This window comes from Equus asinus, chromosome 30 (genome assembly GCF_041296235.1).
Source record: "Equus asinus isolate D_3611 breed Donkey chromosome 30, EquAss-T2T_v2, whole genome shotgun sequence".
In the NCBI taxonomy this organism is placed as follows: Eukaryota; Metazoa; Chordata; class Mammalia; order Perissodactyla; family Equidae; genus Equus; species Equus asinus.
The window spans coordinates 29,378,815-29,404,693 of NC_091819.1; the positions used below are offsets into that span (position 1 = coordinate 29,378,815).

The window sequence follows — 25,879 nt, forward strand, 5'->3', positions numbered from 1 at the left end:
CTCGTTTAACTCTCAGGGCAGCTGTGAGGTCCAGAGGAGGAGATTGAGGCACAGACTGGTTAAGTGACTCCCAAGATCCCACAAGCCAGTAAGTAACGGGCAGAGGTAGTATTGACCCAACCGGTGTGGCGCTAGCATCGGTGCCCTGGATCCCTGCACTTCACTGCATCTCTAAGTTAGCTCCCCTGGGGGCTTGCCTCCCTCAGCAACCCACATCCTAACCTCCTCCCAGCAGATGGCCGCATGTGGTGGGCCGTTTATGCAACTTTGTTGAAAAACTGAAAATGAATGAGTCAATGAGAAACGATGATTCTGTCATTTACTTGCGGCTTGGCCTCCTGGTGACCGCCCACGCCTGCAGAAGGCCTGCCCTGCTTTCACACAAGCATGTATCCAGTTCATCCTTGAATGCCTGACCCTTGGGGCTATCCTAGGGAAACTGAGTTACAACCAGTAGGGGCCCCTAATAAAATTAAATAGTAAATGGTTCACAGAATTCTCACAATAAGAATTATATTATGGGGCCAGCCCTGTGGCATAGTGGTTAAGTTCGACATGCTCTGCTTTGGTGGCCTGAGTTCACAGGTTTGGTTCCTGGGTGCACACCTACACCACTCGGCAGCCATGCTGTGGCAGCAACCCCATACAACACAGAGGAAGATTGGCACAGATGTTAGCTCAGGGCAATCTTCGTCAGCAAAAAAAAAAAAAAAAAAAAAAAGCATTATATTAGATGGAACATTAACTGGTGCCATCCCCAAGCTACAGGCCTGTCCCTGAGGCACAGGGCTGGTTGCTGTGTTGGTTTGTGGAGCCCAGGATGCTCTTGAAAAGACCACTTGAGGTGAACTACACTCGATGTGGCATGGAATTTGTGTTGGACTTAAATGGATTTTAAAAACATTGATTGAAGCCGTCTCTGGGAGATCAAAAGGCAGCGGTGGGGTCAGTGCATCCTAGAATGATGACAACACCTAACACAGATGGGATGTTTTAGTCACCAAATATGTTCACAGATGTCTCCTGGACGCCCATGTAATAATGGGTGGAGACGATAGTGTCACCCCTACTTTACTGATGAGGAACTGAGGCTCCGCTCTTCCTTAAGGAGCCACTGTGGAGCCAGGGGGTCTGGGAGACGAGAGCACGGGCCTGGTTGTCCCCCATCTTGTGTACTTATCCGTTCACGTCCTGACTAAGTTACTGATTCCCCCTGAGCCTCAGTTTCCTGAGTGGACAGCACTCACGGACTGTCGGTGATTCGTTAGTTGTCTAAAGCTGGTTTTCCTTACCACGGTAGGAACTCCCGGGTGGAAAGACAGTACTTGTCATCACTGTATCCATAGCACATGGCGGACACGTGTGAGCCTGCAGCGAGTGCTTGTTTTATGGAATTGAAAGCAGCTTCCGGCTAACACTGCCGCGTCTATTTCGTTTCCTGTTCTCTTGGTACACAACGTCTACTTCCTGTCTGCCTGGAAGCGAGAGAATCACAGAGTTCAAACCAAAACAGCACTGAACTCTTCTGAAGAAAGCCATCGTGTATACACACACGTGAATCTGGATGCAGTGTGGAGCTTAGAGAACTGGGCTTGACTCATGGCTCTGGCATTTACTAGCCAGGTGATGTTAGAAAGTCCACGTAGCCTCTCTGAGCCTGTCTCCTCTTCTGTAACGAGGAGTTAATATTTACCTGGGGAGGTGACTGTGAGAATTAGATGAGGATGCCTCTGTAAAGACACCTTGTAAAGCATGAGGCCCGAAGCAGACAGAGCAGAGTTGCTAGTCACGGGAACACGTGCCACCGTAGGCTGCAGGGCCAGGCTCTCAAGGGACAGACACGCACAACCCCCACTGTGCACATGGAATTTTGGCTTGGCTAAGCCCAGATCCCGCTCCGGCTACACTTGCCCTCCCATGGGCAGGTGTGCTCTTGTCTGGACTGAACACCTCAGGGATGGTGAGCAATGCACAGTGGGGCTGGCCACAGTTGGTCTCCCGGTCCCACCCAAGGAGCGGGAAAGGCCTTTTGCAGCTGATTCAAGAATCGTGGAAGCCGAGTCAATACAGTGGCCGGGTCTGCAGAGCCAGCGCCGCTTTCCTAGCTGTTAACCTGTTTTTGCCCCCCATTCAACTCCCCTCAGGAGAGGAGGAGTACCGTGCAGCCTCTGGGAATTCTGACTGACACAGCAGGCGAGGCATTGCCCGTTAGGGGATTAAAATTCTCTCCCAAACAACTGGTGTTTTAACCTCTTAATTGGGAGCTTTCTCCTGTTTGAGGAGAAGGCCACGTGGGGGGGTTTGGAAAGTCTACCCAAAGTGCGGAGGCAAAGTGTGCCATCCTTTCACTCCCCAAACCTCTCCACTTCTCCACTCCGGAGCTCCTCCGGCATCACCTGCTTACACGCTTTCCCACTCTGTCTGGCAAGAGACACTTGCAAGGGACGGCTGGCAGGGCGTGTTCCCCGGTGCTGGGGAAGGGCTTCTCGGCTCTCCAACAGCTTTGCAGGCAGCTTCTAGGGAGCAGCGCTCAGGCTCTTCACCTGTACTCAGCAGACCTTTGTTGTGTGCGTGTTCAAAACACAGCCTACTGCGAGCCGCATAGCAAGCGTGCAAAACCAGTGTCATGCTGGAACTCCAGCTGGATCTTAACAGACTGTCACATGGCCCTGGGATAATCTTTCAAGGCAGTGCTTCAGAAACTGGACGGCCACCTAAGAAAACTGTCTCCCATTCCCAATCACTCAGAAACGTCATTTGTTATTTACTATTGTTTACTCTTCACGGCGCAGTCATATGATCCCAGCCACAGGACAAGCCCAGACAGCCTGTGGTTTTCTGAAAATCAGAGCTCCCTGAGGTCCTGTTTGCATAGACAGACAGACCCGCCCTGCTCACAGTGCTTGCCTTTCATACTAGTTTGACAGCGAGATCTCCACTGGCCCCCACACGCTCCACTCTGATCCAACTCTGTTCAAGTCTGGGCTCCTAGAATTCCCTCAGCTGGCATCTCTTCCCCATCCGATTTGCCTGCCCGAACCCTGGACGCCCCTCCCTCTCTGTGCCGATCAGTGGGGATTGACCCTTTATCCCATCACTGTTTGAGCACATCGAGAGCATTTTGAAGACAAGGACTTCCTCTTAGCTTTTCGTCTGCAGAACCTAGCAGTGAGAGGGGTACGTTATGTGTCTTCGATAAATGCTGGTTGGACTGGAGGCATAGTTTAAGTTTTCATTCATTATCCAAAACATATTTGGTGAGCTCCTTCATCCAAAACTATGTACTACTTTCTAATGATTCTTCCTGAATTTTTATGGCATCTACTGAGTGCTTAAAGTCTGTGGAGGGTCCCAAAAGACCCCACAGATCACAGACTCTATGAGGTCACCGTCTCTACAGTGGTCCCCTCCCTGTGTGCCTCTCCTGGGGCATGGCAGCGTGCCCAAAGCCTGAGCCTGGCTGGGGCACTCCCTCTATTTTACCCTCGCTCCTCTCTCCAAAAGCACCTCAGTCAGTCCCCTCCTCTCCGTCCACGTTGCCGCCACATAGTTCAGAGCTTCACCATGTCCCACCCAAGTTACTGCAACCACCACCTGACCGGTCTTTATGCTTCTAATTAGATTGTCCTTAAATGTGTTTTCCACACCGCCACCAGCGAAAATCTTTCTAGAATAAAAATTGCATTACATCATCAATATTCTTAAAAATCCTACAAAGATCCCCTGTCACCTACATCAGTGGTTCTCAACCTGTTAGACTCCCTTTTCTTTAGTAACAAATACTTTGTAATGTCCCTACTACTTTTCTGAAATAAAATCTGTAACATAATCACCTACACATAACTTTAAATATCAATATAATGCTGTAACTATAATCTAAGAGGAAAAGGAGTTTATTATAAAATAAGATGTATTTCAAAGTGTGAAGTCTGGCCACCACTACGCCCTCGCCTGTCTCCCCCAAGCCCCTGTATGTCAGCCGTCCACACCCGTCTCACCTCCACGCCCGGAAGCACTTCCTCCCGTTCTCCACCTCTTCCGCTCGGGTTTGTGCTTCAGAACGAGCCCTCCCAGGCAGGGTGAGAGTCCTCCACGGGCTCACAGGCACCTTGTTCTTTGACATCACAGTGCTTCTTCATTTTTAGCTTCAACATACTTAAGTATTACAGTTTCAAAAAAACCATTGTGAACGTTTGTAAACTTATTTAAAGTCGAAAAAAATCGTTTAAGGACCACCATTTACTCATTCTCATGTTTCAACAATTGTCAACATTGCCTCACTGGTTTTATATATCCTCTTATTCTTTTTTTTCCTGATATTTTGAAACTAATACCTGACAAGTCAAATATTTCCTTATGAATCCTGAAAAGTGGATAACAAAAGACATTCCTGTCAAGAAATCCCAAGGGTTTTATGAGCTCCATGCCGGGGACTGGGGACAAAGACTGGACATATTTTTTTTTATACCACAGCTGGTGTTCCTCTGCAAATAACTAATCGTAATAATTGCTCTTTTCTCATCCCTTACATTCTCCACTAGTATATTCATTGCTCGTCAAGGACAAGACCTCCGAGGCTATCACCCTGGGCAGCTGGCAAGAGTCCATCGTGATTATAGTGTGAGGAGGTCTCCCAGGTGAGACACCTTCCAGAATTTTAATTTTCAAAAATGTCACTGAAGTTAGAATAAGTGAAAAAAATGGGAATCACAATTTGTAATGATAACAATAATAATAAATATTATTTAATGGATAGAAGTTTGGAGGGAAATACACCAAACTGTTAATGTTTTCTTATGAATAGCGAGATGATTGGTATTTGTATTTTATTTTTTATCTTTTGCTCTATGTTCCAGATTTTCTCTAATGAACGTATATTACTTTTATAATCAGCAATACGTATAGAATTTTATTAAATCATCAAAGAAGTTTAAGAAACACCGTGAGTTTAGAGTTTCAACTTGGCCAATAACTTAACCTTCCTGAGACTCACTTTCCTTTTCAGTAAAATTACAAATTTCCACTCTTCACATGTGTCCTGTGGCTCCGGCAATCCTTCAGCCCCCGTGCCTTGCACCCAGATGTCAGCCCTCCCACCACAACATGGCTCAGGCAAAGGAACCTCGACTCCCCCTGACTCTGAGAACACTTGTGCCTGCGCAAGATTAGCCTTAAGGGGAAAACTTAGTGCGAATGTCAATCAATGAATTTATTAAGCTTCTGGTTAAGAATAAGAAGAAGGAAAAGAGGAGCCAAACAAACAAACAAACCAGGAGATGATGCAGTGCTTCAGACCAGTTCTAAGTTCAGCTTTTGTAGTCAGGATATAACTTCACAGGTGATGGCTCATCCTCCCCAGATATAGCCCTCCACCAACTTGATGGTGTCAGTGTTAGAGTCCCTCCTGAAAGCGAAAGTCTCGTCTTCAGAAAGACACTGATGTATTCCTTGAAAACGGAGAATATTCGGCTTCCGTAGAAACACCCAACACAAAGGCAGAGCAGGCTGCCAGTCCAGCAGGGGCAGACCTAGGGACAATCGCTAGGATCTGGTTCAGAAGCCACAGAAATGACCAGACTGACAGCGATGGTCACACAGAACCTAGACTCACAAGAGACTGACGCGTTCATGAGACAGCTAATGTTTCGATTGACGTTGAGAGGCAGGCTTTTGTAGGGAAAGAAGTGCTCCCCTCTTTGAGGTACCCACTTTACAGGACCGTGTAACTAGTAAGCAAGTAGTGATGGGCGGGAATTTCTTGGTGCTTCTCAATGCATATCCACAACAGAGCTCCCCTCTGCCCATGCAGCCTCTCTCCCAGTCCTGCATCACCCACGCACGGTCTCATGTTTGCTCTTGCTTTTTCTGAACTTCAGGCAGACCCACTCTATTTCTGCCACACACTCTCTCTCTAAAGAAGATGCATTACAATCACGTTTTTCACAAGGTGTGTAAACATAATCCACTGTGATTAAACAGTTTCAGTCACCTTATTTAAGTGTGATTAATACAGTCAAGAAAGACTACATCCTACTACTAAATGTTTGGATTTAGATGTTCCTAAACCTCCCCGACGTTTAATATTTTTCACATCTATAGCAGCTCATCTCATCTATTTGATAGTTTAAAACGCACATGTTTATTAGAACATGTAGAAGACATTGATAACCAAAAAAGAAAAAATGGAAAATTACTCATAATATTATCACCCAGAGATAATCACGCAGAATCTTCCAGACCTACACAAAATAGGATGGGGTGCTATTTTGAAAACCTTTTTTCCCTAATTTTATTAAGATGTAGTTGACATATAACATTGTGCTAGTTTAAGGCGTACAGCACAATGATTTGATATATGTATATATTGCAAAATGATCACCACAGTAAGTTCAGTTAACAACCATCACCTCACATAATTACAAATATTTTTTGCTTATGATAAGAACTTTTAAGATCTACTCTCTTAGCACCTTTCAAATATACAATACAGTGTTGTTAACTATAGTCACCATGCAGTACGTTACATCCCCAAGACTTATTTATCTTTTGGAAGTTTTCACCTTTTGACTCCCTTCATCCATTTCCCCTACCCCTCAACCCCACATCTGGCCACCACCATTCAGTTCTTTGTTTCTATGAGTTTGGTTTTTTTAGATCCCACATATAAGTGAGATCATAGAGTATTTGTCTTTCTCTGTCTCACTTATTTCACTTAGCATAACGCCCTCAAGGTCCACACATTTTATCACAAATGGCAAGATTTCCTTCTTTTTCGTGGCTGAATGGTATTCCATTGTATATACATACACACCTTCTTTATCCATTCATCTGTCAATGGATAGTTAGGTTGTTTCCATGTCTTGGCTATTGTAAATAATGCTGCAATGATCATGGGGGTGCATATATCTCTTTGAGAGAGTAATTTTGTTTCCTTCAGATAAATATCCAGCCGTGGAATTGCTGGATCATATTGTAATTTTTTGAGGAATCTCCATACTGTTTTCCATAGTGGCTCCACTAATTTACGTTCCCACCAGTGGTGCAAAGGGTTCCCTTTTCTTCATATCCTCACCAATATTTGTTATCCCTTGTCTTTTTGATAATAGCCAATTTAACAGGTGTGTGGTGATATCTCATTGGGGTTTTGATTTGCATTTCCACAATAATCAGTGATATTGAATATCTTTTCATGTGCCTATTGGCCATCTTCTTTGGAAAAAATGTCTATTCAGATCCTCTGTCCATTTTTTAATTGGATGTTTGGGGGTTTTTTGCTATTGAGTTGTATGAGTTCTTTATATGTTTTGGGTATTAACACCTTATCAGATATAGGTTTGGCAATAATCTTCTCCCATTCAGTTGGTTGCCTTCTCATTTTGTTGGTGGTTTCCTTTGCTGTGCAGGAGGTTTTTGGTTTGATGTAGTCCCATTTGTTTATTTTTTCTTTTGTTGCCTTTGCTTTTGGTGTCAAATCCATAAAATCACTGCTACAACTGATGTCAAGAAGCTTACCACCTATGTTTTCTTCTACAAGTTTTATGGTTTCAGGTCTTACATCCAAGTCTTTAACCCCTTTTGAGTTAATTTTTGTGTCTGATATAAGGTAGGGGTCCAGTTTCATTCTTTCACATATGTCTGTCTAGTTTTCCTAACACCGTTTATTAAAGAGACCATCTTTTTCCCATTGTATATTTCTGGCTCCTTTGTCATAAATTAATTGACCATATATGCATGAGTGTATTTATGGGCTCACTATTCTGCTCCATTGATCTGTGCCAGTACCATACTGTTTTGATTACCTCTAGCTTTGAAATATACTTTGAAATCAGGGAGTGCACTACCTCCAGCTTTTTTGTTCTTTCTCAAGATTGCTTTGGCTATTCAGGGTCTTTTGTTGTTCTATACAAATTTTAGGATTGCTTGTTCTATTTCTGTGAAAATGCCATTGGAATTTTGATAGAGATTGCATTGAGTATGTATATTGCTTTGATAGCATGGACTTTTTTTTATTAAGATTATGATAGATTACAACCTTGTGAGATTTCAGTTGTACATTATTGTTAGTCATGTTGTGGGTACACCACTTCCCCCTTTGTGCCCACCCCCCACATCCCACCCCTTTTCCCTGGTAACCACCAATCAGTTCTCCTTGTCTATATGTTAACTTCCACCTATGAGTAGAGTCATATAGAGTTCGTCTTTCTCTGTCTGGCTTATTTTGCTTAACATAATACCCTCGAGGTCCATCCATGTTGATGCGAATGGAACAATTTGGTCCTTTTTTATGGCTGAGTAGTATTCCATTGTGTATATATACCATATCTTGTTTATCCAATCATCATCAGTTTCTGGGCATTTAGGTTGGTTACATGTCTTGGCTATTGTAAATAATGCTGCGATGAACATAGGGGTGCAAGGGACTCTTGGGATTGCTGATTTCAGGTTCTTAGGATAGATACCCAGTAGTGGGATGGCTGGGTCATAAGGTGTTTCTATTTTTAACTTTTTGAGAAATCTCCATATTGTTTTCCATAGTGGCTGCACTAGTTTGCATTCCCACCAACCGTGTATGAGGGTTCCTTTTTCTCCACAACATCTCCAACATTTGTCACTCTTGGTTTTGGATATTTTTGCCAATCTAACGTGTGTAAGGTGATACCTTAGTGTAGTTTTGCTTTGCATTTCCCTGATGATTAGCGATGATGAACATCTTCCCATGTGTCTATTGGCCATACTTATATCTTCTTTGGAGAAATGTCTGTTCATGTCCTCTGCCCATTTTTTGATCTGGTTGTTTGTTTTTGTGTTGTTAAGCTGTGTGAGTTCTTTGTATATTATGGAGATTAACCCTTTGTTGGATAAGTGGCTTGTAAATATTTTTTCCCAATTAGTGGGCTGTTTTTTTGTTTCAATCCTGTTTTCCCTTGCCTTGAAGAAGCTCTTTAGTCTGATGAAGTCCCATTTGTTTATTCTTTCTATTGTTTCCCTCAACTGAGGAGTTATAGTGTCCAAAAAGATTCTTTTGAAACTGATGTCAAAGAGTGTACCGCCTATGTTCTCTTCTAGAAGACTTATTGTTTCAGGCTAATCTTTAGGTCTTTGATCCATTTTGAGTTTATTTTGGTGTGTGGTGAAAAAGAATGGTCAATTTTCAATCTTTTGCATGTGGCTGTCCAGTTTTCCCAGCACCATTTGTTAAGGTGACTTTCTTTACTCCAACGTAGGCCCTCCGCTCCTTTGTCGAAGATTAGCTCTCCATAGATGTGTGGTTTTATCTCTGGGCTTTCAATTCTGTTCCATTGATCTGTGCACCTGTTTTTGTACCAGTACCGTGCTGTTTTGATCACTGTAGCTTTGTAGTATGTTTTGAAATCGGGGATTGTGATGCCTCCAGCTTTGTTTTTCTTACTCTGGATTGCTTTAGCAATTCACAGTCTTTTGTTGCCCCATAGGAATTTTGGAATTCTTTGTTCAGTTTCTGTAAAGAATGTCCTTGGGATTGTGATTGGGATAGCATTGAATCTGTAGATTGCTTTAGGTAGTATGGACATTTTAACTATGTTTATTCTTCCAATCCATGTGCATGGAATGTCTTTCCATCTCTTTATGTCGTCATCAATTTCTTTCAAGAAAGTCTTGTAGTTTTCATTGTATAAATCTTTCACTTCCTTGGTTAAATTTATCCCAAGCTATTTTATTCTTTTCATAGCGATTGTGAACGGGATTGAGTTCTTGAGTTCTTTTTCTGTTAGTTCATTGTTAGTGTATAGAAATGCTACTGATTTATGTATGTTGATTTTATACCCTGCTACTTTGCTGTAGTTGTTGATTGTTTCTAATAGTTTTTCTATGGATTCTTTGGGGTTTTCTATATATAAGATCATGTCGTCTGAAAATAGCGAGAGTTTTACTTCTTCATTACCTCTTTGGATTCCTTTTATTTCTTTTTCCTGCCGAATTGCTCTGGCCAACACCTCCAGTACTATGTTGAATAGGAGGGGTGAAAGTGGGCACCCTTATCTTGTTCCTGTCCTCAGAGGGATGGCTTTCAGGTTTTGTCCATTGAGTATGATGTTGGCTGTGGGTTTGTCATATATGGCCTTTATTATGTTGAGGTACTTTCCTTCTATACCCATTTTATTGAGGGTTTTTATCATAAATGGGTGTTGGATCTTGTCAAATGCTTTCTCTGCATCTATTGAGATGATCATGTGGTTTTTGTTTCTCATTTTGTTAGTGTAGTGTATCACGTTGATTGACTTGAGGATGTTGAACCATCCCTGTGTCCCTGGTATAAATCCCACTTGATCATGGTGTATAATCTTTTCGATGTATTGCTGTATTCGGTTTGCCAGAATTTTGTTGAGGATTTTTGCATCTATGTTCATCAGTGATATCGGCCTGTAGTTCTCCTTCTTTGTGTTGTCCTTGTCAGGTTTGGGGATCAGAGTGATGTTGGCTTCATAGAATGTGTTAGGGAGTACTCCATCTTCCTCAATCTTCTGGAATAGTTTGAGAAGGATAGGTATTAAATCTTCTTTGAATGTTTGGTAGAAGTCTCCAGAGAAGCCGTCTGGTCCTGGACTCTTATTTTTGGGGAGGTTTTTGATTACTGTTTCTATTTCTTTACTTGTGCTTGGCCTATTCAGATTCTCCATTTCTTCCTGATTCAGTTTGGGGAGGTTGTAGGAGTCTAGGAATTTGTTCATTTCTTCTAGGTTGTTCAATTTGTTGGCATATAGTTTTTCATAGTATTCTCTTATGATCCCTTGTATTTCATTGGTATCTGTTGTGATTTCTCCTCTCTCATTGCTAATTTTATTTATTTGATATTTTGCTCTTCTTTTCTTGGTGAGTCTAGCTGAGGGTTTGTCGATTTTGTTAATTTTTTCGAAGAACCAACTCTTTGTTTCGTTGATCCTTTCTACTGTCTTTTTTGTTTCAATATCGTTTATTTCTGCTCTTATTTTTATTATTTCCCTCCTTCTACTGACTCTGGGCTTTGTTTGTTCTTCTTTTTCTAATTCTGTTAGGTGTCGTTGGAGGTTGCTTATGTGAGCTTTTTCTTGTTTAGTGAGGTGAGCCCGTATTGCAATGAATTTCCCTCTTAGGACTGCTTTTGCTGCATCCCAAATGATTTGGTATGTCGTGTTCTCATTTTCATTTGTCTCCAAATAATATTTGATTTCTTCTTTAGTTTCTTCAATAATCCATTGTTTGTTCAGAAGTGTGTTGTTTAGTCTCCACATTTTTGCACCTTTCTCTGCTTTTTTCTTGTAGTTGATTTCTAGTTTCATAGCATTATGATCAGAAAAGATGCTTGATATTATTTCAACTCTCTTGTATTTATTGATGCTTGCTTTGTTTCCCAAAATATGGTCAATCCTTGAGAATGTTCCATGTGCACTTGAGAAGAATGTGTAACCTGCTGTTTTTGGATGAAGTGTTCTCTATATATATTAAGTCCATCTGGTCTAATTTTTCATTTAATTCTATTATTTCCTTGTTGATTTTCTGTCTGGATGTTCTGTCCATTGGTGTTAATGGTGTGTTGAGGTCCCCTACTATTATTGTATTGTTGTTGATGTCTTCTTTTAGTTCTGTTAAGAGTTGCTTTACAAATTTTGGTGCTCCTGTCTTGGGTGCATATATATTTATAAGTGTTATGTCTTCTTGGTGGAGAGTCCCTTTTATCATTATATACTGTCCCTCTTTATCTTTCTTTATCTGTTTTGCTTTGAAATCTACCTTGTCTGATATTAGTATAGCGACACCTGCTTTCTTTTGTTCATTATTAGCTTGGAGTATTGTCCTCCATCCCTTCACTCTGAGTCTGTGTTTGTCTTTGGGGCTGAGGTGTGTTTCCTGGAGACAGCATATTGTTGGGTCTTGTTCTTTGATCCATCCTGCCACTCTGTGTCTTTTGGTTGGAGAGTTCAATCCATTTACATTTAGAGTGATTGTTGAAATGTGGGGGCCTACCGCTGCCATTTTATGTCTTGTTTTCTGGTTTTCTTCAATTTCCTTTGTTTCTCTTCCCATGGTTTAATCTGTTCTGATGGAGAGCTGCTACTCTCTGTCATTGTCCTTCTACTTATCTCCTTTGCTCTTGGTTTTGTAGCCCCTTTCCTTTTTTTGATTTTTCAGGAATGAGGGTTTTCCTGAGCATTTCCTGAAGAGGAGGTTTTGTGGCAATGAACTCCCTTAATTTTTGTTTATCTGGGAAAGTTTTTATTTCTCCATCGTATTTGAAGGATATTTTCGCTGGGTAGAGAATTCTCGGCTGTAGGTTTTTGTCCTTCAGATTTTTGAATATATCATTCCACTCTCTTCTAGCCTGTAAAGTTTCTGCTGAGAAATCTGCTGATAGCCTTATGGGGGTTCCTTTGTAGGTTATTTTCTTCTGCCTGGCTGCCCTTAGTATTTTCTCCTTGTCATTGACTTTTGCTAGCTTCACTACTATATGTCGTGGGGTTGGTCTTCTTGCATTGATAAAGTTTGGAGATCTATTGGCTTCTGTCACATGAAGTTCCATCTCTCTCACCAGGTTTGGAAAGTTCTCAGCCATTATTTCTTTGAATAGGCTTTCTGCCCCCTTCTCCCTCTCCTCTCCCTCTGGTATACCTATAATCCTTATGTTGCATCTCCTAATTGTGTCTGATAATTCTCGGAGAGTTTCTTCATTTCTTTTTAGTCTTACTTCTCTCTCCTCCTCTGCCTGAAGCATTTCTATATTCCTGTCTTCCAAATTGCTAATTCTTTCCTCCATATTATCGGCCCTACTGTTCAGTGCGTTTAGATTTTTCTTAATCTCCTCTATTGTGTTCTTCATTTCCAGTATTTCTGTTTGGTTCTTCTTTATAGTATCAAACTCTTTTGTGACATAGCTCCTGAACTCGTTGAGTTGTCTATCTGAATTCTCTTTTAACTCATTGAGTTTTTTAATGATGGCTGTTTTGAAGTCATCATCATTTAGGTTATATATTTCATTTTCTTTGGGATTGTTTTCTGTGTATTTGTTATTTTCCTTCTGTTCTGGAGATTTAATATATTTTTTCATATTGCTTGATGTTGTAGATTTGTGCCTCCGCATAGAGATAGAGTTTAGTTACTGCTTCCACTTGTTTCTACTGGTGTGGTGGGGGAGCAGCTGTTTATGCTGCACCAACCAGGAACCCTATCAGCTGTTGCTAACTGGGCCTGGGCCCCTTCTCGTAGTCACAGTGGTCCTGTCGGTTCCCTCTTCAGCTGTGGAGGCCGTCACAGGGGGGGCTTCAGGCTACTGGTGCCTACTGTTGCAGACCACCTAGACGTGCTCCCTCCTTGGGGTCTGCAACGGTGTTATGGGCTTTTCCAGTGGCCAGGGGCAGGATCACTTATATTTGCAGCTCCGTCACTGTCGGCGCCCACAAAATCTCACTTGTCCACTATGGGTCACAGAAGAGCTATTGGGATCTTCTGCAGTCTGTGGTTAGCTCACCTAGCTATGCTACTTTTGTCCCAGGGTCTTCCAGCCTTGTGGCTGCCGGATGGATGCTCTCTACTAGTGCTGTGCAGAGGCTTTCACTGAGGCTGCTGTAAGACTGTAGAGTTTCCCCCTGGGTTACAGAGCCGGGCTGCTGGAACTCCACCCAGCCCCAGTCCTCTCCCCCAAGATCTCTGGGAGCCCCTTGCCCTGTCTGGGGGATAGCCGGAGACCTTGAGTTCAGTGGCAGCTGGCCGGCTGCTGCCCTGCCTGGTATTCTCCTCTCCGAGATCCTCCCGGTGATGTGGATGCTGGGCGGCGCCTCTCCACTAATGGCAGGTAGAGACTTTGCCTGCTGCCAGGGCAGAACTCTGGAGTATCCCCCCCAGGCCACGGAGCTGGCCTCTGGAGCTCCACCCAGCCCCAGTCCTCTCCCAGGAGATCTCCGTTAGCCCTGAGCCCCAAGCCACGATAGCCACAGTCAGTGGGTCTGGCAGCGGCAGCTGGTGGGCCGCTGCCCCGTTTGGGATTCTCTCCGGGACCCTCCCGGCATTGTGGATGCTGGGCGGGGCCTCTCCGCTAATGGCAGGCAGAGACTTTGTCTGCTGCCCGGGTGGAACTCCGGAGCTTCCCCCCTGGGCCACGGAGCTGGCCGCTGGAGCTCCACCCAGCCCCAGTCCTCTCCCAGGAGGTCTCCGGTAGTCCTGAGCCCTGCCTGGCAGTCAGTGGGGCTGGCAGTGGCAGCTGGTGGGCTGCCGCACCGTTTGTGATTCTCTCCGGGCCCCTCCCGGCATTGTGTATGCTAGGTGGGGCCTCCCCACTAATGGCGGGTAGACGTTTTCCCCGCAGACTCAGGTGTGTAACTCTGGAGTTTCCCTCTGGGCTTAGGTGTAATTGTGGGGGGCTTAGGTAGGGCTCTGGTCACCTGTTTCCACCATCGCTCCTCTGGTGTGCGCTCCCTCCTGCCCTAGGTGTGTGTCGATGTTCTGGGGGCATCCGCTGGAAGAAAGCCGCTTGCAGGTACTAGGCTTCTCGGGGTCGGGATCGGAGAGTTTTCACCTATCTCCACCTCCTCCCGGAGGGAAGTCCGTCTGCCTTCCGATGTATAGCAGTGTGGGTCTCTCAGGCGTCCTGAGATGCTATATGGATATCCTTTGTTAAGCAATGAATGTCCAATTAGTTGGAGATTCAAAGGGGGAGAGACGAAGAAGACTACTCACACCGCCATCTTGGATCTTCCCTCGATAGCATGGACATTTTAACAATAGTAATTCTTCCAATCCGTGAGCATGAAATATCTTTCCATTTATTTGTATCTTCTTCAATTTGTTTCATCAATGTCTTGTTGTTTTCAATATAGAAGTCTCTCACCTCTTTGGTTAAATTTACTCCTAAGTATTTTATTCCTTTTGATGCAACTGTAAATGGAATTGTTTTCTCAATTTCTCTTTCTGATAGTTCATTGTTAGTGTATAGAAACACAATAGATTTTTGTATATTGATTTTGTATCCTGCAACTTTACTGAATTCATTGATTAGTTCTAACAGCTTTTTGGTGGAGTATTTAGGGTTTTCTATATATAATATCATGTCATCTGCAAATAGTGACAATTTTACTTCTTCCTTTCCTATTTGGATGTCTTTTATTTATTTTTATTGGCTAATTGCTCAGGCGAGGACTTCCAATACTGTGTTGAAAGAAAGAGGTGGAGTGGGTGCCCTTGTTCTTGATCTTAGAGGAAAAGCTTTCAGCTTTTCATCATTGAATATGATGTTAATTATGGGTTTGTCATATACGGCCTTTACTACGTTGAGGTACATTCCTTCTATATCAGCTTTGTTGAGAGTTTTTATCATGATTGGATGTTGAATTTTGTCAAATGCTTTTTCTGCATCTGCTAAGATGATCATATGATTTTGTCCTTCACTTTATTAATGTGGTGTATCACATTGATTGATTTGTGGATGTTGAGCCATCCTTGCATTCCTGGAATAAATCCCACTTGATCATGGTGTATGATCCTTTTAATATATTGTTGAATTCAGTTTGCTAATATTTTGTTGACTGATATCTTTTTTCTATAACAATTGTATTGAGATAACTCACAAAGCACACAATTAATCAATTTAAAGTGTACAATTCAAGTGAAATTTTTGTTTAAACTTAATAATATATCATGGACCTTTTTCCATCTCAAAAATTATAATTCCACAGCATCGCTTGTGGCATGGTATTTCTGTACACATCTGTATCATTGCCTAATAATTCCATATTTTCACATGAAAATTGTTTCCAATTTTTTTCTTATCATAGAAATACTTTGATGATCATTCTTACAGCTAAGTCTTTGTTGACATTGCTAATTTCTGGAGCTGCTGAGACAAAATATATGCACATTTTAAAGGTATTAATACCTATCACCAAAGTGTTCTCAAACAAATTGCACCAGTGAATGTATACTCCCTCAAGTGTAAGAAAATTTCACCATTACATTTTGATTCTTCTTTACTTTTACTTTCAAAGGGTACTCACCTGAGTAGAGGTGCAGGAAGGTTATAACTGACTTCAAGTTCATCAAACATCATTATGCACCATAATGGTTAGTCTGGTCAAAAGGAAGCATTGGTTCGTTGGGGGAACCAAACATCCATAGAAAAATTACAATGGGGAAGGGCATCAGGAGGATCTGGAGTATGGGAAGTAGCCATATGTGAGAAGATCCAGTGGAAGTTTCGATGTAGGTCACCTTCTGCAACTTGTGACTTGGGAGGAGTGATGCTAAAAGGAAGAGCAGAGGACTGGGGTCCCTGAACCACCCACTGACAGCTGTGCTAGGGCTGGCCTTTGAGCTATGGAGTCTTGCCAATACTATATTTTAGCCTCCTAGCCACTTCTAGGGGAGGGATTTCAACTGATGAGAAAATGAAATGCTTTTTTTCTACTGGGTTTTCAGTACGCTGTTTCTATTTTCATTTAGACCTCTCATAGACTTGGCAATTCCACCCAAGAGAACAAGTCAGTATCAACCTCAACTAGATCAACAAACTCTCATTCGATATATTTGTTTTCAAAGACGTTCAAAGCCTGTTGAACCATGGTATAAAGAAACCACGTACCAAAGAGACTATTCTCTGCCCTTTTACAAGATGGGTAAGTCAGGTCAACTGCTTTTACTCTCTGAGATCAGCCTCGCCTGGGCAACAGATGAGCACCTCCCATGGGCTTGCTGTCTCAGAGAGCATATCTGGGACCAGTCAAATTCAGGGGAGGGGTATGCACGTGTGACCAGGTGCAGGAAGAGCTTAGAAGGCAGCTCCCAGGGCTGCTTCTTCTTCTCCTCCTTTCCTACCTTTCCATATAGAACTTCAAGGAAGAAAACACATAAATGTCCTTGCTAAGAAGCAGGCTCAAGTCTGACCACTCCTTACTGAGCCCCTTGTCACTCAACAAATTTGTTATTGTGCCTAAACATACTATTGAGGGAACTTCTTTCTCATTCTCTTATTTTAAATGGTTTTGTGACAATTATTTGACATTTGGAGTCATGTTTCAAAAATTCTAAATTCCCTGTGTAGTATCTCTCTATCTCTCTATGCTGCAGCATGTGTGAGAATACTGGGGGACCAAGGCTCCCACACAGATGGGACCCTGGGGGTAGACACATGGACATCAATTTAGACATTACCTTCCTGTAGTCATTGATGCTTTGAATTTTAGTACATTGAATGAATCACTTCACTGACAGACTTTCTAAATGAGTAAACCATGCTATTCCTGGGGCTCTCACACTGTGGCAGGCACACATTTTGTCCTCATAACAGTTCTCTGAAGTAAGTGATATTATTTCCCCATTTCACAGTAGAGGAGACCAAGTTGCAGAAGCAGTTAATTAACTCGCCTCACATCATACTGCAGTAGGTTGGAGAAGCAGAATTTAGACCCAGGCCCTTTCACACACAGAAGGCAGCCAAGCTCTGTGCCTGGCCTTTAAGCTCTCCTGTCCTGTCACTGTACTGCTATTTATTTAATAGTTTTCCTTAAAGTAAGTCATTTTCTTTTTGTTTAAAAAAATAAGAAAACTAGTAGAAGGATGGTGGGGTGCAGTGGGTGTGGTGTAGGAAGGACCTGCCCTTCCTCCTTTTCTCCTGAGAGAAGGGCTGCAGACCAGATGGAATACCAGGCAGGGCTGGGACTCAGGTTCCAAGGGAACAGCAAATGACTGCAGTCAGTGGGGTGGGAACCATCCAGGACCAGGCAGATCTTGGGAAGGCTGAGCCAGGGATGGGGGGCAACAGATGAAGCTGTCATGGAGGCCAGAGATTGACAGGAGGGGTTTGGGATAAGAGGTTACAAGCAGGGCAAAGCTGGGTTCTAGGAGATGAGAGAAGGTTGGAGCCTGAGAGGGCAGAAAACTGAGGGAGTGGAGAGGAGGCTGGTGGCCGAGATTAGGTCATTCAAGGAAGGAGGCACTGGGAGAAAGTGTAGGCTTGTAGGATTTGGGGTCTCATAGGGGCCTTAGGGGGATTATGTTAAAAGGAGCCAGGGCAGGGTAGGGCATATGTTAGGGCTGAAGGATGTGTGAGGCCTGGGGGAATAGGAGCTGCCAGGAGTTGAGGAGCAATTGGAAAGAAGAGGTGAGCAGGGAGGGTCACTGGGCCCCTGTCCCCACAGAACTGGCTGAGCAGCTTGTCCTTTCAAGGCTGAATCAAGCTGACTGTGTATGAAATGTCTCCTTTGTAGGAGGGAATTTAGGGGGCCTCAAGTTTCCAAAGTGGTTGCAAACAGGACCTTCTTTGCAATTCCTCTACTATGAGGAAATTTTGTTAGATAGACACAAAAGATTTTTCCCCCTTGCTTATTTTAGAAGACAATTCTTAATTCTTTCCAAATCTGTAGAACCAAGTGAATGTTTAGCAAAGGAATTCAAGATTTACCATCTGCTATGTTCCTAGCATTGAACAAGGTGCCACGAGGGAGATGAAGGGAAGTCCAGGCTATCATCTCAGCTGCAGGGAGCTCACGATCTAATTGGGCAGACGAGGCAGCAACCAACCTATCAGAGAATGATTATGAACAAGCAGAGCAGCAGAAGTTGAAAGATGAGATCACTGGGCTTCAGAAGAGTGGGAAAACAGGAGGCATCAATGGGGAACTGAGCTGAGTCTTGATGGATAGGATTTGAATGGTGGAGAAGAAACAAGGGGACACCACAGATGGGGACACTGCAACTAGGGGCAGTGGATGGGAAGAAGGAGGCTGAGGTTTGAGGTGGGTGGCCAAGCAGGGAGGAGCCCTGTGATGAGGATGCTGGCCTGACTGGTAGAAGGAGGAAGTGGAATTAAAATGAGGACTGGCAGAGTAGGATAGAGTGTTGGAGTTGAAGGAGTTTGGAAAGTTGAGTTTGGACAGTCAGAGTCATTGTAGGATCAGAGTCAAAGGAATGACCCAGTCAGATGGGGAAGAAACTAAAGGAGGAATCAGAAAATATCTGGAGACAAATGAAAAGGAAAATACACCATACCAACTCATATGGGATGCAGCAAAAGCAGTCCTAAGATGAAAAATCATAGCAATACAGGCCCAGAACAAAGCCCAAAGTCAGCAGAAGAAGGGAAATAATAAAAATTAGAGCAGAAATAAATGAAATTGAAACAAACAAACAAAAAACTAGTAGAAAGGATCAATGGAACTAAGACCTAGTTCTTTAAGAAGATAAAAGTGACAAACACTTAGCCAGAGTCACTAAGAAAAAAAGAGAGAAGGCTCAAATAAATAAAATTAGAAATGAGAGAGGAGAAACTACAACAGACACCACAGAAACACAAAGGATTATAAGAGAATACTATGAAAAATATGTGCCAACAAATTGGACAATCTAGAAGAAATGGAAAAATTCTTAGACTCATACAACCCCCAAAACTGAATCAAGAAGAAATAGAGAATCTGATTAGACCAATCACAAGTAAAGAGATTGAAAGAGTAATCAAAAAATAAAAGTTCAGGACCAGACGGCTTCTCTGGAGAATTCTACCAAACATTCAAAGAAGATTTAATACCTATCCTTCACAAACTCTTCCAAAAAATTGAAGAAGACAGAACACTTCCTAACACATTTTACAAGGCCAACATCATCCTGATCCCAAAGCCAGACAAAGACAACACAAAGAAGGAAAATTTAGGCCAATATTGCTGATGAACATAGATGCAAAAATCCTCAACAAAATATTGGCAAACTGAATACAGCAATACATTAAAAGGATCATACACCATGATCAGGTGGGATTCATACCAGGGACACAGGGATGGTTCAAAACTCACAAATCAGTCAATGTGATACACCATATTAACAAAAGGAGAAACAAAAACCATATGATCATCTCCATAGATGCAGAGAAAGAATTTGACAAGATCCAACATCTGTTCATGATAAAAACTCTCAATAAAATGGGTATAGAAGGAAAATACCTCCACATAATAAAGGCCGTATATGACAGACCCACTGCCAACATCATACTCAATGGGGAAAAAACTGAAAGCCATCCCACTGAGAACAGGAACAAGACAAGGATGCCCACTGTCACTACTCTTCTTCAACATAGTACTGTAGGCTTTGGTGAGAGTAATTAGGAAAGAAAAAGAAATAAAAGTTATCCAAATTGCAAATGAAGAAATGAAACTCTCACTGTTTGCAGAGGACATCATTCTATATATAGAAAATCCTGAAGAATCCATCGGAAAACTATTAGAAGTAACAACTGTTGCAAAGTTGCAGTGTACTAAATCAACTTACAAAAACCAGTTGCATTTCTGTACTCTAACAACAAATTAACAGAAAGAGAACTCAAAAATACAATCTCATTTACGATTGTAACAAAAAGAATAAAATATCCAGGAATAAATTTAACAAGGGATGTGAAAGACCTATACACTGAAAACTATAAGACATTATTGAAAGAAATTGATAATGACATAAAGAAATGGAAAGTTATTCCATGCACATGGATTGGAAGAATAAACATAGTTAAAATGTCCATACTACCTAAAGCAATCTACAGATTCAGTACAATCCCAATCAGAATCCCAATGACATTCTCCATAGAAATAGAACAAAGAATCCTAAAATTCATATGGGGCAACAAAAGACCCCAAAGAGCTAAAGCAATCCTGAGAAAAAAAGAACAAAGCTAGAGGCATCACAATCCCTGACTTCAAAACATACTACAAAACTATAGTAATCAAACCAGCATGGTACTGGTACAAAAACAGGTGCACAGATCAATGGAACAGAATTGAAAGCCCAGAAATAAAACCACATATCTATGGATAGCTAATCTTCAACAAAAGAGCCAAGAACATACACTGGAGAAGGGAAATTTCCTTCAATAAATGGTGTTGGGAAACCTAGACAGCCACATGCAAAAGAACGAAGGTAGACCATTGTCTTTCACCATATATAAAAATTAACTCAAAATGGATGAAAGACTTGAAGGTAAGACCTGAAACCATAAAACTCCTAGAAGAAAATACAGGCAGTCCACAGTTTGACATGAGTCTTAGAAGGATATAGAAGGATCTTTTCAAATGCCCTGTCTACTTGGGCAAGGGAAACAAAAGAAAAAATAAACAAATGGGACTTCATCAGACTAAAAGCTTCTGCAGGACCAAGGAAACCAGGAACAAAACAAAAAGACAACCCACCAACTGGGAGGAAATATTTGAAAATCATATATCCAACAAGGGGTTAATTTCCAAAATATATAAAGAACTTATACAACTCAACAACAAAAAAACAAACAACCCAATCAAAAAATGGGCAGAAGATATGAACAGATATTTTTTCAAAGAACATATACAGATGGCTCACAGGCACATGCAAAGATGTTCAACATCACCAATCATCAGGAAAATGCAATCAAAACTACACTAAGATATCACCTTACACCTGTTAGAATGCCTATAATCACCAAGACAAATACAACAAATGTTGGAAAGGGTGTAGAGAAAAGGAAACCCTCACACATTGCCGGTGGGAATGCAAAATGGTGCAGCGCCACTATGGAAAACAATATGGAGATTTCTCAAATCATTTTAAACAGAAATACCATATGACCCAGCTATCCCGTTACTGGGTATTTATCCAAAGAACTTGAAATCAACAATTCACAGAGACTTATGCACCCCTATGTTCATTGCAGCATTCTTCTCTATAGCCAAGATGTGGAAGCAACCCAAGTGCCCATCCACTGCTGAATGGATAAAGATGTGGTATATATATATATACAATGGAATACTACTCAGCCATAAAAAAAGCAAAATCGTTCATTTGCAGCAACACGGATGGACCTTGAGGGTATTATGTTAAGTGAAATAAGCCAAACAGAGTCAAACACCATATGATTTCACTCAAATGTGGAAGATAAACAAACACAGGGATACAGAGAACAGATTAGTTGTTACCAGAGGAGAAGGGGATTGGGAGTGGGCATAAGGGGTAAAGGGGCACATATGTATGGTGACTGACAAGTAATAAAGTACAACTGAAATTTCACAATGTTATAAACTATATGACCTCAATAAAATTTTTAAAGATGAAAAGAATAAAAAACATTGCGCATATTAGTAAATTATAACTATACTTATTATATATAGAAAGAAATGTGGCAAAATCTAGAAGTTCACTGTAGTATTCTTGTAATTTTTCTGGGGTCTGAAATTTTTTCAAGGTAAAAAGTTCAATAAAATAAATAAACAAGAGAAAAAAGAAGAGATCAAGAGGGGCAGAGCAGGGTGTGGCTGCAGAGATGACAAGGCCAGAATTAGAGGGCTTCACAGGTCGTTTTCAGGTTTGGGGGCTCTAGTCTGAGATGAAAGGGAAACTACTGAAAAGTTTTAAGGAGGGTGGAGGTGACATGATTAAAGTTGCATTTTGAAAGGATTACTCTAACTGGAGAAAGAAAAGGAGGCAGGAAGGGAGTAGAGTGGGGCCGAGGTTGAATATGTAGGAGTCAGGAGGCAATTGCAGTGTTAGGCTAGAGAGCCTTAACCTCAGCTATACCTCTTTAAAAATCCACGTGCCCAGGATATACCCAGTGCAATTAAATCAGACTCACCTCCCCGGGGGGTGGGTACCAGGAATGATAATTTTTAAAACTCCCCAGATAATTCCATTGTGCAGCCAAGTTTCCGAACCTGTGATTTAGGCAACTGATGATGGGTGGTAGCAGTAGAGAGAATATTAGGTGGATCTGAGAGATACTTACGTGGCGATTATGTCGTAAACAACAATCAGGCAGGCAAAAAGCTGGTCTGCAAGAGACCTAACTGAGAGATGTTACAAATCTGAGCCCTGATGGAGAAAAGAGCTGAGACTGAATCATGCATTTGTTTAAATCAAGAGACTGACTCTGGAGGGTGGCCCAGTGGTGTAGTGGTTAATTTTGCAGGCTCCACTTTGGCAGCCCAGGGTTTGTGGGTTCAGATCCTGGGCACAGGCCTACAACACCTCTCATCAAGCCATGCTGTGGCGGCCCTGAGCTAACATCTGTGCCCATCTTCCTCTATTTTATATATGGGACACTGCCACAGCATGGCTTGGTGAGTGGTGTGTAGGTCTGTGCCCAGTATCTGAACCCATGAACTCCTGGTCACCGAAGCAGAGTGCCCGAACTTAACCACCATGCCTCCAGGCCGGTCCTGTGTAGGCTTTTTATCTTAACCATTTGACCAGTCTTTGTGATTAGATTATAAGGGCAGAGCATATGCCTAGATTAGCAATGATTTGCATTTCTTGTTCAGTTCTTATTTCTTATTTGGGAATTGTCGAAGAATAGATTAAATATAGATAATGATAGATCACGACTATTGCTTAAGAAATTCTTTCTCAGCACATAGGAGTTCATTTGTTTGTTTAGGAAACATTTATTAAGCACTGACGGTGTGCAAGACACAGTGGAGAACTCCTAGCCTGGGAGGATGAGAGGGCCCATCAGATGAGAGCTACCCTTATATATATATAAGGGGCCAAATAATTCAAAGAACTCATTTTTCCAAAGTGAAATATATGCTTTCAGTAGCAGTGTGACCCCGAGCCTCTCTGACCTTGAGTTTTCTCATCTGCAAAAGGGATGAAAATGGGAGCTTCCTAATAGAATTGAGATAGCCATAAAAAGGATTTAGAATCGTGCCCGTACATAACATTAATAAACCTTCAAAAAGTTAGCTATTAATTATTGATCAAGAGTAAACATGTGCCATTGTAAATATTTTTTTAAAAACCTAATACAATGGAGTTGCATCTTATACTGAGATATAAATTCTAAAAGTAGTGCATAAGGTAATAATCACGTGTAATCAAAGTTATGCTTGAAAATCTCAAACTCTTCAAAGTGATAATATTAAATGATGTTAAATAATTAAAGTATTTGAAATACGTGGGATTCTGCAGCAAGTTGGTTATGTTTTCTCTGTGGTTCTCAATTAATTCTTCATTTTATTTTTCAACGATGACTTTCAAAGAAATCACCACCACAAATCCACTTGAACAATAATTTCACTTTGTCAAATGGTAAGGAAATCCAAAAAATCATTTCACACATTCTTTCCTGAGTCCTCCTCAACCCCAGACTTGGATAGCATATTTCGGGCTTGATAGCATCCACGGTCCGCGTATATACTCACTGAGCGGAATGACAGAAGGAAACTCTCAAAAAGTTTGTTGTGTGTTCTCAGAACGTTTATTGAATTTCCTGGTTAAATGCGTATATAATTCAAGCTCTGTTGTAACTCCTACAACAAGGATCACAAAGGCTGTTGACTAGGATTCCTCATGCTTCTAAACTACTTTAATATATTTCCCTGGAATACAATGCAATACTCAAGACGGTCAGAGTTGCTATTTAACTCCTTTTAATAAGCCTTGAGAAGTTATATGGTTACTAACTACAGACAGGATCACACTAAACTAAATTAGATTTTAAAAAATCCTCCAGAGATGGCATTTCTAATCATACTACCTGGGTTAATAAAATGTTATCCATTCTTAATATGATGAAATGTTTATTTCTTTCAATGCTGTTGAAATGCCGTGGAAGGTGGAATCGAACAGTGAAATGATTAGGGACTTTGGGGCCTGAGAAGCCTGGGTCAGATGTGGGCTCCTCATCTCACAAGTCCTGTAAGCTTGGGCTAGTTAACTAAGCTCTTGCCGCTGGTGATATCAGTGGGCCTCTGAAGGTTACTGTGAATATTAGAGTTAACGTGAAAAGACACCTAACACAGGGCGCAGCACTGAACATACGAGAGTTTGTTTACACTGCTATCATGGGGACCCTGTGGCTTGGTTCTGTAAGAGCAGATGCACGACTGATGTGCTCGACCCCAGCGACCCCAGCCTTCCTTGAACCCTTACCTTTAGATAAGCAGAGCTGTTAGGGATTCTCGATTACCTACGAGATCTGCAGGTAAGGTCGGAGGAAATCCAGCGGGTGTGAATTTCGGGATGGTAACAATTGCAGTTTGATACGAAGATGATACAAAGTGGCCTGTTTATAATGTAGGACTTAAAGAGTTTGGATATCTAGAATGCAAATTTGTGATTTATTTCATTTTCCTTACATCTTGGCATAATTCAATAATTTGCCTCTGCATCGGAGATTGAACCACAGAAATAACATTTTGACTAAGCCCTTTATTTGCACATTTAAAAAATATATTCCTTTGTCTTAAATCTCATAAATTAGCTTGTTGTTGCACACAATTGTTGTTGAAAGGACAATGTGTTAAAATTTAGGAGTGAGTAATCTTAAAATAAATCATTAATTTGTTTTAAATTCCAGATTGGGACCAGAAATTAGCCACAGTTTCATCAAACCCTAGACCGCTTAATTCACTGCCTGAGCTCTACTGTTGTGAAGAGAGGAAGCTCTGAAAGAAAAGCTTTTTAGCTAAAATGACCATGGCATTTGAACAAAACAACATGTGATGTTCTTAAGTGGCTCTTCAGAACTAAAATAATGGTTACCAAACTACTTTTAATTTAAGTGTGTATCCAGATGGCTATAATCCTAAAATATTTACATGTTGCAAATTCTTTTCAGATTAAGTGGGTCAGCCTAGGGCAGGGAATCAAGATCCAGCCTTAAGAGGACTTGTCATCTGTTCTCAGCCTCAAGACTAGTGTTGTTGCTGGTGCTGGCAAACCATCTTCCATTTAGTCCAGTGGTCATCTGCTCAATAATTGCATGACTGCTTAGAAAACAAAAAACAAAAAAGAACCTGGGTATGTAGCCAAGGGAGAAGACTACCAGCACCAGAGACTGAAGGTGCTCTGGGTGCAGAAACCCAGATATGGCACAGGGCTTTAGTGAGATGTGGGACTGGTCAAGAGAAGGATTCATTGAAAGTCTGTAGACAGA

General features: G+C 41.7%; 1 protein-coding gene across 1 annotated transcript in view; it reads left to right on the top strand.

The window, feature by feature from the left end:
• SPMIP3 (sperm microtubule inner protein 3) overlaps nucleotides 1-25,606 on the top strand; it is a 37,744-nt gene extending 12,138 nt beyond the window's left edge. The window contains exons 4-6 of the mRNA XM_014867666.3: nucleotides 4,542-4,637; nucleotides 16,444-16,616; nucleotides 25,301-25,606. Of these exons, the coding sequence (XP_014723152.1) occupies nucleotides 4,542-4,637; nucleotides 16,444-16,616; nucleotides 25,301-25,392 (361 nt within the window). The 3' untranslated portion in view covers nucleotides 25,393-25,606. The remainder of the gene's footprint in view (nucleotides 1-4,541; nucleotides 4,638-16,443; nucleotides 16,617-25,300) is intronic.
• The last annotated feature ends 273 nt before the right edge of the window (nucleotides 25,607-25,879 follow it).